The sequence below is a fragment of the Girardinichthys multiradiatus genome, chromosome 1 (assembly GCF_021462225.1).
Source record: "Girardinichthys multiradiatus isolate DD_20200921_A chromosome 1, DD_fGirMul_XY1, whole genome shotgun sequence".
Lineage (NCBI taxonomy): Eukaryota > Metazoa > Chordata > Actinopteri > Cyprinodontiformes > Goodeidae > Girardinichthys > Girardinichthys multiradiatus.
Window position 1 is genome coordinate 18390549 of NC_061794.1, and position 13755 is coordinate 18404303.

Here is a 13755-nt window from a genome sequence, read left to right on the forward strand (position 1 = left end):
GGTATTATCCTTAGAAAGACAGTGAGCCACAGATGAACCTCTGACAGGAATATGTAAAATAGCAGATAATAATCACAAGAAAATAATATTTTTATAGTACATTTACAGTACTTTTACTTTAATAGGGCTGTTCATCTCTGGCTTGATCATTTTAGGTCATTAGGTTTTACAACTTAAGAGCCTAATTTGTGTAACATAACAAAAGAAGATGAAACTAAGACAGCAATGTGGACACCAAGTCTTTGACCTGAGGACAGAAAACTGCTGACCTGAGACACAAGCTGCACTTGTCTTCTCCTCTCTTCTCTCTGCTGAAATAGTAAACACTGTCAACTACACTGACATTGTTTAAGGAAGGGAAGAAAAATCAACATCACTGTGCGCATAAATAAGCATTCTTCACTGCTGCCATTACCTGACTGAAACTTAACTGATCAATTCATGGTCATTTGACCATGCCTTAATTTTTTTACCTTAAATTTAACTGCTTTAGAACATTTTCTGAATTTCCATTTCTAAAACTGTATTTTCAAATAACAAAACACTGTTGTTACCCACCACCATTTTTCAAAAAAAGTTCCCCCAATTTAAACAGCAAAACATTTTCCCTTGTCTGCCTGAATCCAAAAATATAAAGTACCTTGGCTGCTATCCTCCTCTGTACTGCTGAAATCATCTTCATAGTAGGTGTTTGAATCTGTTGAAGCACTGGCATCACTGCTAACTGACCCCTTTCTTTGGCGCTGGAGAACGCAAGCCTGATAAAACCAAACACATAAAAGCGTTCAACATAACATTAGAATAGCATTTGTGCTTCATTCCTGCATTTTGAAACAAATCCACAACAAAAACATGTAAAAACATTGCAGGAAAAACGTGTTTCTTTATTTTAAATGGGCAACATATCTCTCTGATTACCATTAATCCAATTGGCCACTATTTTAGGTAAAGCTACACTGTCAAAATCATCAGAAAAGCAGAATTGTCTGCCGTCTAATTTCAAACTATATGATAATTAGCACCTTTTTGTAAGCCGTGGAGAGGAGGGTGAATAGCAGATTTGTTAGAGGAACGGAGTCTATGAGTCTTTGGACCCTCTGGATTGAAGTGCTTTGTGCCATGATGTTGAGCTCAGCTGGTGGTCCATCACTTGCCCAACCCTGCAGAAAGAGGGAAGGGGGTTGTAAAAAATATTAGTATGTTTTTTTAATAAGGAGTAAATGCCTTTTAAGAATACAATACAACCATGATTGCTGATAACTTTACTTACCCGGTGCAGCGCCTCTACTTGCAAATCCTGGAAGAGTGAAGTCAAAAGTTTGATGGCGTGATTGGCCAGTATAACAGACAATATCCCAAACCCTTGGTGTCTTGAGAGAAAACACAAAAAAGAAAAGAAATGATGCAAAAATACATTTTTATGACAATAAAAATGCTTAGGTAAAAAAATCAAAAACATAAAACAATTAAATAAATTTGCTTAGTAGTACTAGTTGAATTTTAAAGAAAGAAGCTTTTATGAGAGTTAATTACTATGGCCTTTTTAAGAAAATATAAAAACGGATTAAGATTAAGAAGTAAACAAATAAAGATTTAATAAATTAAACAAATGCCAAAATTATCTATACCCCTGGCAGATTCAGACTTGAAATTATTTTTATTAAAAATTGAAGTTTGTTTCTGACAGGAAATGCGATACAGGAATTTCTGACAAGATAAAACATTGTATATCAAGTAAAAACAAAATTTGAAAAAATGGTACCCTTCTTAATAATAAACAGAAAAAAATGTATTATTATTAGAAAATTAAACTCTTCGTATAATTGAAGACCAGCTCTGAGCATGTTTTCTCTGTATTTTGCCAATTTTCTTTTGTTGATGAGCTCCAAGTCTTTGAGATTGGAAGGCCTACTTACCATTACCCTAATGTTTAGCTCTACAGATTCTCTATTGCCCCCTTTCCCATTTGTACCTACTCAGCACGTATCTTCAAGATAAACCACTCTGAATAAGCGCAGTCATGAAGCACTAAAGCTAGAAGATGTCTGAGGGTATTCTAACGTTAGCTAATGCTAGCTTGCTATAGTGGTCATATGCACAATAGGCCCAGCGTATAACGATTTAATGGTTGAAGATATTAGTTATTGAAATATGCTATGACCTAATCAGTGATCAACAGTTTTCTGACGTCGCATTTTCAGCACAACTCGGCACGGTTGGAACCGCAAGCAAGCAGGTACTAAAAATAGTAATGGTTCCACGATGTCCCACAATGGAAGAGGGATTTAATAAGACTCAATTGGGCACTCTAGGACACTCCAAAATGTTAATATTACTCTTAGTTACAAGAAACATGCAAGTAAAATTAAAAGATGACTTTAAGCCTGAATATGCTAAGGGTATTAATAATGTTGTTCTCTACTGTAGACCTATATAGTTTTCTTCCATGGTAATAATTCAAAATCACCCTTTGCCAGGGCCAAGTTTTGGCGATCCTGCGCCATCCTTGGTGCGAGCAGCAATATCCCGGACACGCAGGGCAGCCAAGGGGTCCTTCTCTTTCCCTTTATCTGCCAAGGCAGTTGGGCTCAGGTTTAGAATCAGGTACAAGCTGTTTAAGAGGCACCAGGCTCCAAGCAGCTGGAAGTTCTGATAATGCTGAAGTAAACAAAGAGTAAGAAAAACTTTAATCTTTTTGTAAATTAAACATTAAAAGCATTCATCATGTGATTGACAGAAAGTTCAAAGCAGGTTTTTCTTCAACTAGTTGAGGAAAAGTTTACTAATCCAACCTGGCACTCACCTCTCCTCCAGCTCGGCGGGAGTTGCTTATTGCTTGTCCGATCATTTCATAGATCTCCAGCTGTTAGAACGCAGATTTTTAATTTTTAATCTTTTTAAATGCTTTAAAATGTAAAAACAGTAAAAACAACAAAAATTAGTAATTAGAAACACTGGGATTTCCTTAAAGTTTATGTTCCTGCAAACTAAATACGAGGTTTCTGCAAGTTTCGGCAAGCTTAATTTAAGACCTATTTTAAAATTATTACATTCAGAACATACATAAATTACAAGAAATAACTAAATTATTAAGTTAGTATATAAGAACTTGGATTAAACTTAATTAGAAACTTATGTTTAATATAATTTGGTCAACTTAGGTTGGTGCTTTTAACTTCTGGCATGCAAGTCCATTGCTTTTCCGTGTAGGTTATCACCTTTTCACAGCATACTGTATAATTACAGAATTACAACACACAGAATAAATAAATGCAAAGAATGCATTTATGTAGAGTAAAACGCTGATGGAAGAACCGATAAATTAAAAAATAAATAAACTATGGCCACCCTGATTCGTCGATGTCACCCATTACGTTAAGCTGCTAATGAACACTCGCTGAAGTTAAACAAGTTGTCTGTCTGCTACATTTTTCAACCCATTCAGCCAATAAAGGTGACTGCCTGAGCCTGCATATGTTTATATAAAGACTTTGTGCAATAGCCCAAAATTTTCCTTCATCCCATTTCAATCAAATTGTAGAAATAATGTAAATATCTATAGATAAATTACTAAATAAACACATACAGTTAAAAATACTAGTCATTTTTAAATTTACGCTCTGTTATTAGATTTTAAGCAGAGGATAAAATAGACATCGAAGTTACACTCTGATTGAACTGAGGCTTATTTTAGTTTATTTCCACTTTTGTATCAACATATATGGAATCTAAATACCCAGGCTCTAAATAATATGGCCTTAAATTTATTTATTTTTGCCGTGCTGGTGGTGGCATTTCATTTATTTATATATACATACACACACACACACACACACACACACAGTACAGACCAAAAGTTTGGACACACCTTCTCATTCAAAGAGTTTTCTTTATTTTCATGACTATGAATATTGTAGCTTCACATTGAAGGCATCAAAACTATGAATTAACACATGTGGAATTATATACTGAACAAAAAAGTGTGAAACAACTGAAAATATGTCTTATATTCTAGGTTCTTCAAAGTAGCCACCTTTTGCTTTGATTACTGCTCCGCACACTCTTGGCATTCTGTTGATGAGCTTCAAGAGGTAGTCACCTGAAATGGTTTTCACTTCACAGGTGTGCCCTGTCAGGTTTAATAAATGGGATTTCAAGGCTTATAAATGGGGTTGGGACCATCAGTTGTGTTCTGCAGGAGGTGGATACAGTACACAGCTGATAGTCCTACTGAATAGGCTGTTAGAATTTGTATTATGCCAAGAAAAAAGCAGCTAAGTAAAGAAAAACAAGTGGCCATCATTACTTTAAGAAATGAAGGTCAGTCAGTCGGAACAATTGGGAAAACTTTGAAAGTGTCCCCAAGTGCAGTCGCAAAAACCATCAAGCGCTACAAAGAAACTGGCTCACATGAGAACCGCCCCAGGAAAGGAAGACCAAGAGTCACCTCTGCTGCGGACGATAAGTTCATCCGAGTCACCAGCCTCAGAAATCACAGGTTAACAGCAGCTCAGATTAGAGAACAGGTCAATGCCACACAGAGTTCTAGCAGCAGACACATCTCTAGAACAACTGTTAAGAGGAGACTGTGTGAATCAGGTCTTCATGGTAAAATAGCTGCTAGGAAACCACTGCTGAGGACAGGCAACAAGCAGAAGTGACTTGTTTGGGCTAAAGAACACAAGGAATGGACATTAGACCAGTGGAAATCTGTGCTTTGGTCTGATGAGTCCAAGTTTGAGATCTTTGGTTCCAACACCGTGTCTTTGTGCGGCGCAGAAGAGGTGAATGGATGGACTCTACATGCCTGGTTCCCACCATGAAGCATGGAGGAGGAGGTGTGATGGTGTGGGGGTGCTTTGCTGGTGACACTGTTGGGGATTTATTCAAAATTGAAGTCATACTGAACCAGCATGGCTACCACAGCATCTTGCAGCGACATGCTATTCCATCCGGTTTGCGTTTAGTTGGACCATCATTTATTTTTCAACAGGACAATGACCCCAAACACACCTCCAGGCTGTGTTAGGGCTATTTGACCAAGAAGGAGAGTGATAGGGTGCTGCGCCAGATGACCTGGCCTCCACAGTCACCGGACCTGAACCAAATCGAGATGGTTTGGGGTGAGCTGGACCGCAGAGTGAAGGCAAAAGGACCAACAAGTGCTAAGCATCTCTGGGAACTCCTTCAAGACTGTTGGAAAACCATTTCAGGTGACTACCTCTTGAAGCTCATCAACAGAATGCCAAGAGTGTGTGGAGCAGTAATCAAAGCAAAAGGAGGCTACTTTGAAGAACCTAGAATATAAGACATATTTTCATTCTGACTGCGAATTATATATATATTATATATATATATACACACACATATTACACATATATATATATAAAATTCATTAAAGTACAAAGCCTTATTTACATTTTATTTTGTGGGATACTAGAACGGAGAACGTTTTTAGTAAAAAATAAATAAAATCATTACATGGTTGTAATAGTTTAGAATGAAAATGAGCAAATATTATTTTATTAATAAAAAAGAATTATATATATATATACAGGTCCTTCTCAAAATATTAGCATATTGTGATAAAGTTCATTATTTTCCATAATGTCATGTTGAAAATTTAACATTCATATATTTTAGATTCATTGCACACTAACTGAAATATTTCAGGTCTTTTATTGTCTTAATACGGATGATTTTGGCATACAGCTCATGAAAACCCAAAATTCCTATCTCACAAAATTAGCATATCATTAAAAGGGTCTCTAAACGAGCTATGAACCTAATCATCTGAATCAACGAGTTAACTCTAAACACCTGCAAAAGATTCCTGAGGCCTTTAAAACTCCCAGCCTGGTTCATCACTCAAAACCCCAATCATGGGTAAGACTGCCGACCTGACTGCTGTCCAGAAGGCCACTATTGACACCCTCAAGCAAGAGGGTAAGACACAGAAAGAAATTTCTGAACAAATAGGCTGTTCCCAGAGTGCTGTATCAAGGCACCTCAGTGGGAAGTCTGTGGGAAGGAAAAAGTGTGGCAGAAAACACTGCACAACGAGAAGAGGTGACCGGACCCTGAGGAAGATTGTGGAGAAGGGCCGATTCCAGACCTTGGGGGACCTGCGGAAGCAGTGGACTGAGTGTGGAGTAGAAACATCCAGAGCCACCGTGCACAGGCGTGTGCAGGAAATGGACTACAGGTGCCGCATTCCCCAGACCTGGGCTACAGAGAAGCAGCACTGGACTGTTGCTCAGTGGTCCAAAGTACGTTTTTTGGATGAAAGCAAATTCTGCATGTCATTCGGAAATCAAGGTACCAGAGTCTGGAGGAAGACTGGGGAGAAGGAAATGCCAAAATGCCAGAAGTCCAGTGTCAAGTACCCACAGTCAGTGATGGTCTGGGGTGCCGTGTCAGCTGCTGGTGTTGGTCCACTGTGTTTTATCAAGGGCAGGGTCAATGCAGCTAGCTATCAGGAGATTTTGGAGCACTTCATGCTTCCATCTGCTGAAAAGCTTTATGGAGATGAAGATTTCATTTTTCAGCACGACCTGGCACCTGCTCACAGTGCCAAAACCACTGGTAAATGGTTTACTGACCATGGTATCACTGTGCTCAATTGGCCTGCCAACTCTCCTGACCTGAACCCCATAGAGAATCTGTGGGATATTGTGAAGAGAACGTTGAGAGACTCAAGACCCAACACTCTGGATGAGCTAAAGGCCGCTATCGAAGCATCCTGGGCCTCCATAAGACCTCAGCAGTGCCACAGGCTGATTGCCTCCATGCCACGCCGCATTGAAGCAGTAATTTCTGCCAAAGGATTCCCGACCAAGTATTGAGTGCATAACTGTACATGATTATTTGAAGGTTGACATTTTTTGTATTAAAAACACTTTTCTTTTATTGGTCGGATGAAATATGCTAATTTTGTGAGATAGGAATTTTGGGTTTTCATGAGCTGTATGCCAAAATCATCCATATTAAGACAATAAAAGACCTGAAATATTTCAGTTAGTGTGCAATGAATCTAAAATATATGAATGTTAAATTTTCATCATGACATTATGGAAAATAATGAACTTTATCACAATATGCTAATATTTTGAGAAGGACCTGTATATATATATATATATATATATAAATATAAATCTTTAGTGGCAGCTCAAATATTCTAGTTTAAGATACAACTAACTGTAATTTAAGGCCTAATTTGGAAAATTTGGATACATTTAAGACTCCTTAAGACCTAAAATTGAGATTTGCAAATTTAAAACAGTTGCCAACATTTTTTATGTATTAACTCTATATTTACCTTAGCCTTAGTTTTAGTGTCTAAACTTTGCCAAAACTATCGTGAGTAGAGATATTAAATATTTTGTACTCTGGCACTTACACATTTCTGAACAATGGTGGCAGCGTCATTTTCATAGTCTTCTTCTTTAGTTCCAGTGGAGGCAGATCGAAGCTGCAATCCGCTGCCCACCTGTAGAATCGCCATGCATGTGGCCACACTCACACCTACACAGAGAAAGTACATTTAGAACAGTGACTGTAAGGACGAAAGGAAGGAAGGCAAGATGAAAGCAAGAAAGGAAGAAAGGGGCATGAGGAACAAAGAAAGGACAAAGATGGCATAAAGGCAAGAAGTGAAGAAAAGAAAGGAAGGACAAAATTGACAAGGAAGTAAGAAAAGACACAGGGAAAAAAAGAAGGATGAACACAAAAAAGGAAGGAATAAAAGGTAGATCGCAATGATGAAGGAAGGTGATGAGGAAGGAAGAAAGGACACACATAGGGAAAGGAAGTAATGGATAAAGGACATAAAAAGGAGACAATGACATGAGGAAGGAAAGATAGAGGAAGGGACAACTTTTAGACAATGGAACAAGAAAAGAAATGTAGAAATATATATATTTTTCCACACTCTTCGTTTTCCATACTTATCCAGATTAAAGAAAACACTGAAATGAAATGTTCTGCTTTTCCAGAATGCATAGGAGACCTGGTGGTAGTCAGCAGCTTATGTTGATGGCAGTAAACATTTTCAGCTCATCAAAGCAGGTTGGGTCTATATGCAGTCTATGGAATCACTGGTTTCAGAAGATCATATACAACTTCGTTCTTCTCAGTTTTTCTTTATTTAGTGACCAAATTTCTAGCAGACTGAACCACAGAATGATGCATTTATTTTCTCCAAACACGCTTCACACTTACCAGCATAAAGACAGCTAAGGGCCAGCACAGTCATATCCAGGAGTCTTCCTGGTGTTAGGGGTTCCAGTACAGGAAGGGACAGTGTATCCAGAGCCATGGTGACGTCAATAACCAGCGAGTGAAATCTAGATAAATATGTGGTATACAACAAAAGTCAATATTTCATTTGGAAAACAGAATAAAGGGAGAGTTCAAATATATAAAGCACAATCCTAGACTGAAATGCAACATTAGATCCCATAGATTTCATTAATAAAAAAATAAACAAACCCATTGCGGACAGCAGTGGCATCAGCCACTGTGGCTGGCATGATGAAGAAAGAGTTGGCTGAAACAGCATCTTGGAACCGGTTGATGTAACGTAGAAAGTATGGCAGGTTTAGACACACTTGTAGTAACTTTTCAGACCCACCTGGGAGAAAAAGAAAAATGTTTTAATCGTCTTTAACAAAAACAACAGGGTTCAAACAGGCTGATGCAACCAACTAATCAATTCTCAAGATACTGTAGTGCATCTGATAGAGATCTACTGACCCAGTTCCTGTAAGCTCGACACATTCTGAGAGACAAACGCATTCTTCATCTTGGCCTGAATAGCTTGATCCGTGGTTTGGTCATCGGAGTCGCTCTCAGCCTTCAAAGTTTAAAAATAAGCATAAGTATTTTGAAACAGAAAAGTGACAACACATTCAGACTGATTTAAACCAGGAAATTTCCTAAAAACAAAGTATAATTTCCGGAAATAGATGTTGATCGAAATAAGTTGCTTATTTTGAGCTGTTATCAACTGATGATGCCGACCTGCATGTGCGCTGCTGATGGTGAACCCAAGATGGAGGTAAGGTCTGGGTTAAAAACTGAAGTCAACTGATTAAAGAAGTTCATTTGGACTTCTTTTTGTCGAAGCTCTGGGCTCACAACACTGGGCAACTCCTTCTGATCTTCCACTAAAGAAATTAAGAACACACAATGTTATAAGTCTCAAAAATCACTCAAATATTCTTTCTCTGATGGAACTGTGCATTATGTCTTCCCAATAATGGACATATGTATAACTGTGTTAATGTTAAATCACTAGCAATCAGTTCAAAGAAAAAAATAAAGAGACAAAAACCCACTGTGTATGTCAGGAACCTCTTCATAAGCAAGTGATTTTTTTTCCCGTATTATTTGTGTTGCTATATCACTGTTACTCTTGTTTATTAGGGACACTCACCATCCGAGAGGGTCTTGATAGTTTGAGGCAACTTGGCAGACTTCATCATAGCAGTAAATGTAATTATCTCTGTGCGATCGAGTCTGCTGCAGCCGGTGCAAAGTCCTTTTATCAGAAGAATCAGATGTTTCTGTAGAGGGAAAAAAACAGCATAACACAATAATAATCAAAAACAATTGGACACATGAGCCAAACGATTAAGGTTAATTTAGTTAATAAATGGATGCAAAATTATACTGCATTAAAGTGGCTGACAGAGACAGTCTGTATATTTAAAGTAACACAAAGAAACCCCCGAATGTAGTCTGACAATAGCACAATCTGCTTCCTGCATTGTATTTAACGCCTTTATATTACCTGTGATACAGCACATGCTTCATCTGGATTCTCCAATCGCAGCAATGAAAATTCAATCAGTACTTTGCACGCTGCAGCCACCGACAGCAGCTGATTTCCCGGTACTAGTAAAAAATAATAATAATAATAATTAGTCAAGATTGCAGAAATGCAGGCTTTTATTTATGTTTTTATTTATTTAGAATGACAGTGTCTTTATCCCTAGCACAAAAGAGATAAATATACATACTCTGACCACAAACTGTGGTGATGTAATGTGCAGAAAGAGCCACAAACGAGGAGTAGAAAGGCTCATATTGTTTGTCATGGTGAAGGATGTCCGATTCACTGCAAATGAAAGGTGGAACGGTATGTTACAAAACAGCAGATGTGAATATCCTTGTAATTTTTACATTTTATTTAATTTGAGCCTCCATTTATTGACATGAATGTAACTTCTCTGCAAGTAAGAAATGTTTGGATCAGAGGCCAGTATCAACTAAACAGGTCAACACCACTCCATGTCGACATTTTTGAATAAATGATGACCTATGAAGTCTGTATGTAAACTACAAGAATAAACACAGAGCAGTCGTAAGTTTAACCCTCAAAATACCAATAACAAAATACTGCCTTTGTTTTGATGTTTGATTGGATGTGACAAGCAGTAAAACAACAATGTGTATTCCAAATAAAGCAGAAACTCAATGTTACACTGAAGATGTAGAAACCCTCGCAATATATTTAGCAGCTCAGGGTGCTGAATATTGTTTTCTTGAACTGTACGGCTCTAGTGTAAGATTTTTGTCTCATCAGGCTGAAACAAAAAACAAGTGGTTGCAAACTTTAAAAAGGCTTTAGGATAAAAAAAAAAAACATCAATAATATGTTATCATGTAGGCAAAAGCTGTACAGTGTTAGGAAAACGTCCGATAATATTGGTGAACGTTGCAGAAATGAAACATCTTGGCATTAATTAACAAATAATTAAAAAGCATTCATGTATTTCTGCTTTGGGTTCATAATAAACAGACCCCAGATAATGAGTAATTGATCAAGCTACTGGAAAAAGAATAACAATTTTGTATTAGCATATCAACAATATGATTTTATAGATTTACAAATACATTACAGGCACCGATGCCCCGAATGCTTGACAATTAAATAATTAGCAAACACTTTGGCAGTCCAGGCAGCATATTGTGTACAGTGATGCTGCAATAGCAATGAATTGTGAATTAATTGTGCAGCAAAAATAGGCATATTATACTATTAATGAGACGTAAGACTCAGCCCAAACGTTTTCCTTTGTTAGGTAGATAATTTTTACTTTTACTTCTCTTTAACCGACAGAGTTAACCCCAACAAAATGAATAGACATCTACATTATTGTTTCTGATATGTTGTATTTAATTGGTTGTTGTTTGATCTAGTTGATTTATTGTGTCAAACGGGGGGAAAGATTGTGCAGAGGATTCGATTTTGGCACAATGTTGTTGCTTGTGGATCTTGGACCCAGCTACATATAAAATCCTCATAAGCTTCAGTTAATTTTGGACATAATCTTTTATTTTCATATAACGTTGCAGTGAAATGTAAAAAAAAAAATCTTTCAACAAATTAATCTCGATCAAATAACTGCGTTAAACAAAAACATTGGTGACACCCTTCTCAATTTCTATAAAATTAACTGAAACTTTTTTTTTTAAATCACACTGCTCTTGACTCTTGATCAGAGTGCCAAGGAACGTTTAAACTGGTGATCCTTGACTCCGTTTCCATAGCGTATAAATATGAAGGCTCACAGAGCCCCGCTTCTCTTAGACACTCTTTATAAAAAGGGAAAAACATTAGGACATGCCAGTTTGATCTTAATGAGACAGGAATTTGCTAAAAGAAAATAGCTATTGCCATTTAAAAAGGTCAAATCAGCTGGAACTGTGACAAACAAGGCTGTTCTCTAATCCCACTGCTAGAAAACTGCAGTCACCTTTTTAATGTGCGATCAAGCCATTGCAATAAAAACATTACCGCTTTATATTTCTTCAAGGTAGTTTGTGGAAAGTATTTTAGTTATTTTACACGATAAAACTGAGTGAACTGAAATCTGTGACTGGAACAAAATTACACAACAACAACTTGCATAAATATCAACAAACTGAAATCACAATCATAAACTGGACTGCTGCTCATTTCCTCACTTCGCCATCTTGTACTTTTACAGTTTTGGTCAATTCCTTTTGAAAATAAGTTGCAGGTTTCAAACATTAACTTCTGATCAGCATGAAGGACGTTCATCTGTACACAAATGCTGCAGAAACATAACTTATTCTGGATTCTTTGAGAATCTGACATATGTTGCATTCAGTGGAAACCACCTGTCATGGTGATCATCGAAAGAAACAGATTAAATAATGATTGCGAACTTTTACATCGATCCTCACAGCTTGGATTTTTGGTGCAGTTGGCCAACTACTTAAAAGCAACGATGAAGAAAGAGTGTCGAAAAGAAACTGAGTACAGTCACCGCACCAGAAGCCACGGGACTTTTTTGACGATTTGTTTCTCAGGAAAATGAAAGTCATCACTTGAAAGTACCGGGGTGTATCGGCGTAGGTAAAAACTCTGTTAGGGTGTCAGGTGACAGCCTGGCTACAGCTAGGCTGACAGTCACTTAGCGGTAAACTCTTTGACGTTAAATCATCAAGTTAATGCTTTTACAAATAGTATGTTTGTAGCAAATCACCTGGCCAACAAAACTAGCCGAGAAAAACTGTCCCCGCCTACTTTTAGTCAAAACAGAACCAACCTGCACACCAAATTCCCAACCTTTAGCAGTTTAGCTAATGGTTGCTATACCTGCGATTGACCGTATCTGGCAAGCTCGGTCCAGCACCCAAGTCTTGGTTAGCTTGGTTACTTCAGCTGACATAGTCCAACATTACACTGACAGCAGCGTCTCTACGTTACGTTAGAGTGCAGAGTTGAAGGCCCACGGTTAGCTAGCTAATGATGAAGCATATTTTTAAAACGCTATACTGCGGCATTCTTAAACGTTTACTAAACAACAGTGGTTTATTGAAGAAACGTATATAATTTCGACAAGCGTCTAAGTTTGTCTGCAACGTTCCTGTCAATGCAAGCTAATCGCATTTTAAACAAGTTGGGAAACGCTAGCATGTTGGCTTCAGTTGGAGACCAACTCGATGCCAGTGCAAGTTAAGCTGAGGCTACGTCCCGGGTGAACACAGGCGGTTTGGTAGCAAAAGAGCCAAGAAACACGCTGACATGTAGCCGGTTACCTGTTAATTATAGAGCCAATGAGCTGAGGTAGCTCCTTTGTTTCAAAAGCGGTGTACGAAGCCGATAAAAGCGGTCGTACTGCCGCTGTCCATTCGTGCTCCCCCTCTCCTCCGCTCGACGCCATCTTGAAATCCCATAGAAAAAACTAACTGCCGAGGAAGAGGCTGTAAAGGTAAATCGCAGGGGGCGCTCAGCAGCTCAAATTTACATCAAGCCTGCGTCCTTTGACGTGTTTATGTTATTTTTCTCTTTGGTATAATTTTGCTCAACTTGTGTCCTATACAAAAATTACTTCACATCACCTTTTGTCCGTGTATTGATACTCTCTGCTGGTTTTGTGTTGTAATATCATCCTGCTTTTATTTATTTTGCGACTTTGTGGTGCCTGTATGTTTAAAAACGGCACACTTCTCTACATAAATATGTAGTTAAATAAATATGTACATGTGTGGTCGTTTAAATAAGATTGGAAGGTCCGACATTTTATAAAATAAATATAAAAACGTCTCCAATTGGAATGTTTCGGTAGTTAAGTAAAAACTAAAATTATTTAATAAAATTAAAGACTATATCTGTTCAGCGTTTATTGTATTTATTTCTTTCATAGGTCTGTGCTTCATTAGATTTTAGGGTCTATTTGACGAAATATGTAGCTAGTTCTTTACCAAATTATTCATTTA

General features: G+C 37.6%; 1 protein-coding gene across 8 annotated transcripts in view; it reads right to left on the minus strand.

Annotated features, from left to right (window-relative positions):
• Positions 1–13223, minus strand: part of ubr4 (ubiquitin protein ligase E3 component n-recognin 4) — a 72713-nt gene extending 59490 nt beyond the window's left edge. For 5 of the 8 annotated variants that reach the window (XM_047370261.1, XM_047370271.1, XM_047370244.1 and 2 more), the window contains exons 1-15: positions 13075–13223; positions 10023–10120; positions 9794–9897; positions 9437–9566; positions 9022–9167; positions 8755–8854; positions 8491–8632; positions 8221–8345; positions 7400–7524; positions 2804–2863; positions 2468–2658; positions 1271–1370; positions 1023–1160; positions 641–758; positions 270–311 (exon numbers count right to left, since the gene is read on the minus strand). In XM_047370261.1, the coding sequence (XP_047226217.1) occupies positions 270–311; positions 641–758; positions 1023–1160; positions 1271–1370; positions 2468–2658; positions 2804–2863; positions 7400–7524; positions 8221–8345; positions 8491–8632; positions 8755–8854; positions 9022–9167; positions 9437–9566; positions 9794–9897; positions 10023–10120; positions 13075–13199 (1744 nt within the window). In that variant the 5' untranslated portion in view covers positions 13200–13223. The remainder of the gene's footprint in view (positions 1–269; positions 312–640; positions 759–1022; positions 1161–1270; positions 1371–2467; positions 2659–2803; positions 2864–7399; positions 7525–8220; positions 8346–8490; positions 8633–8754; positions 8855–9021; positions 9168–9436; positions 9567–9793; positions 9898–10022; positions 10121–13074) is intronic. The other 3 variants (XM_047370288.1, XM_047370280.1, XM_047370253.1) reach the window with 1 other exon arrangement.
• Between the last annotated feature and the right edge of the window lie 532 nt (positions 13224–13755).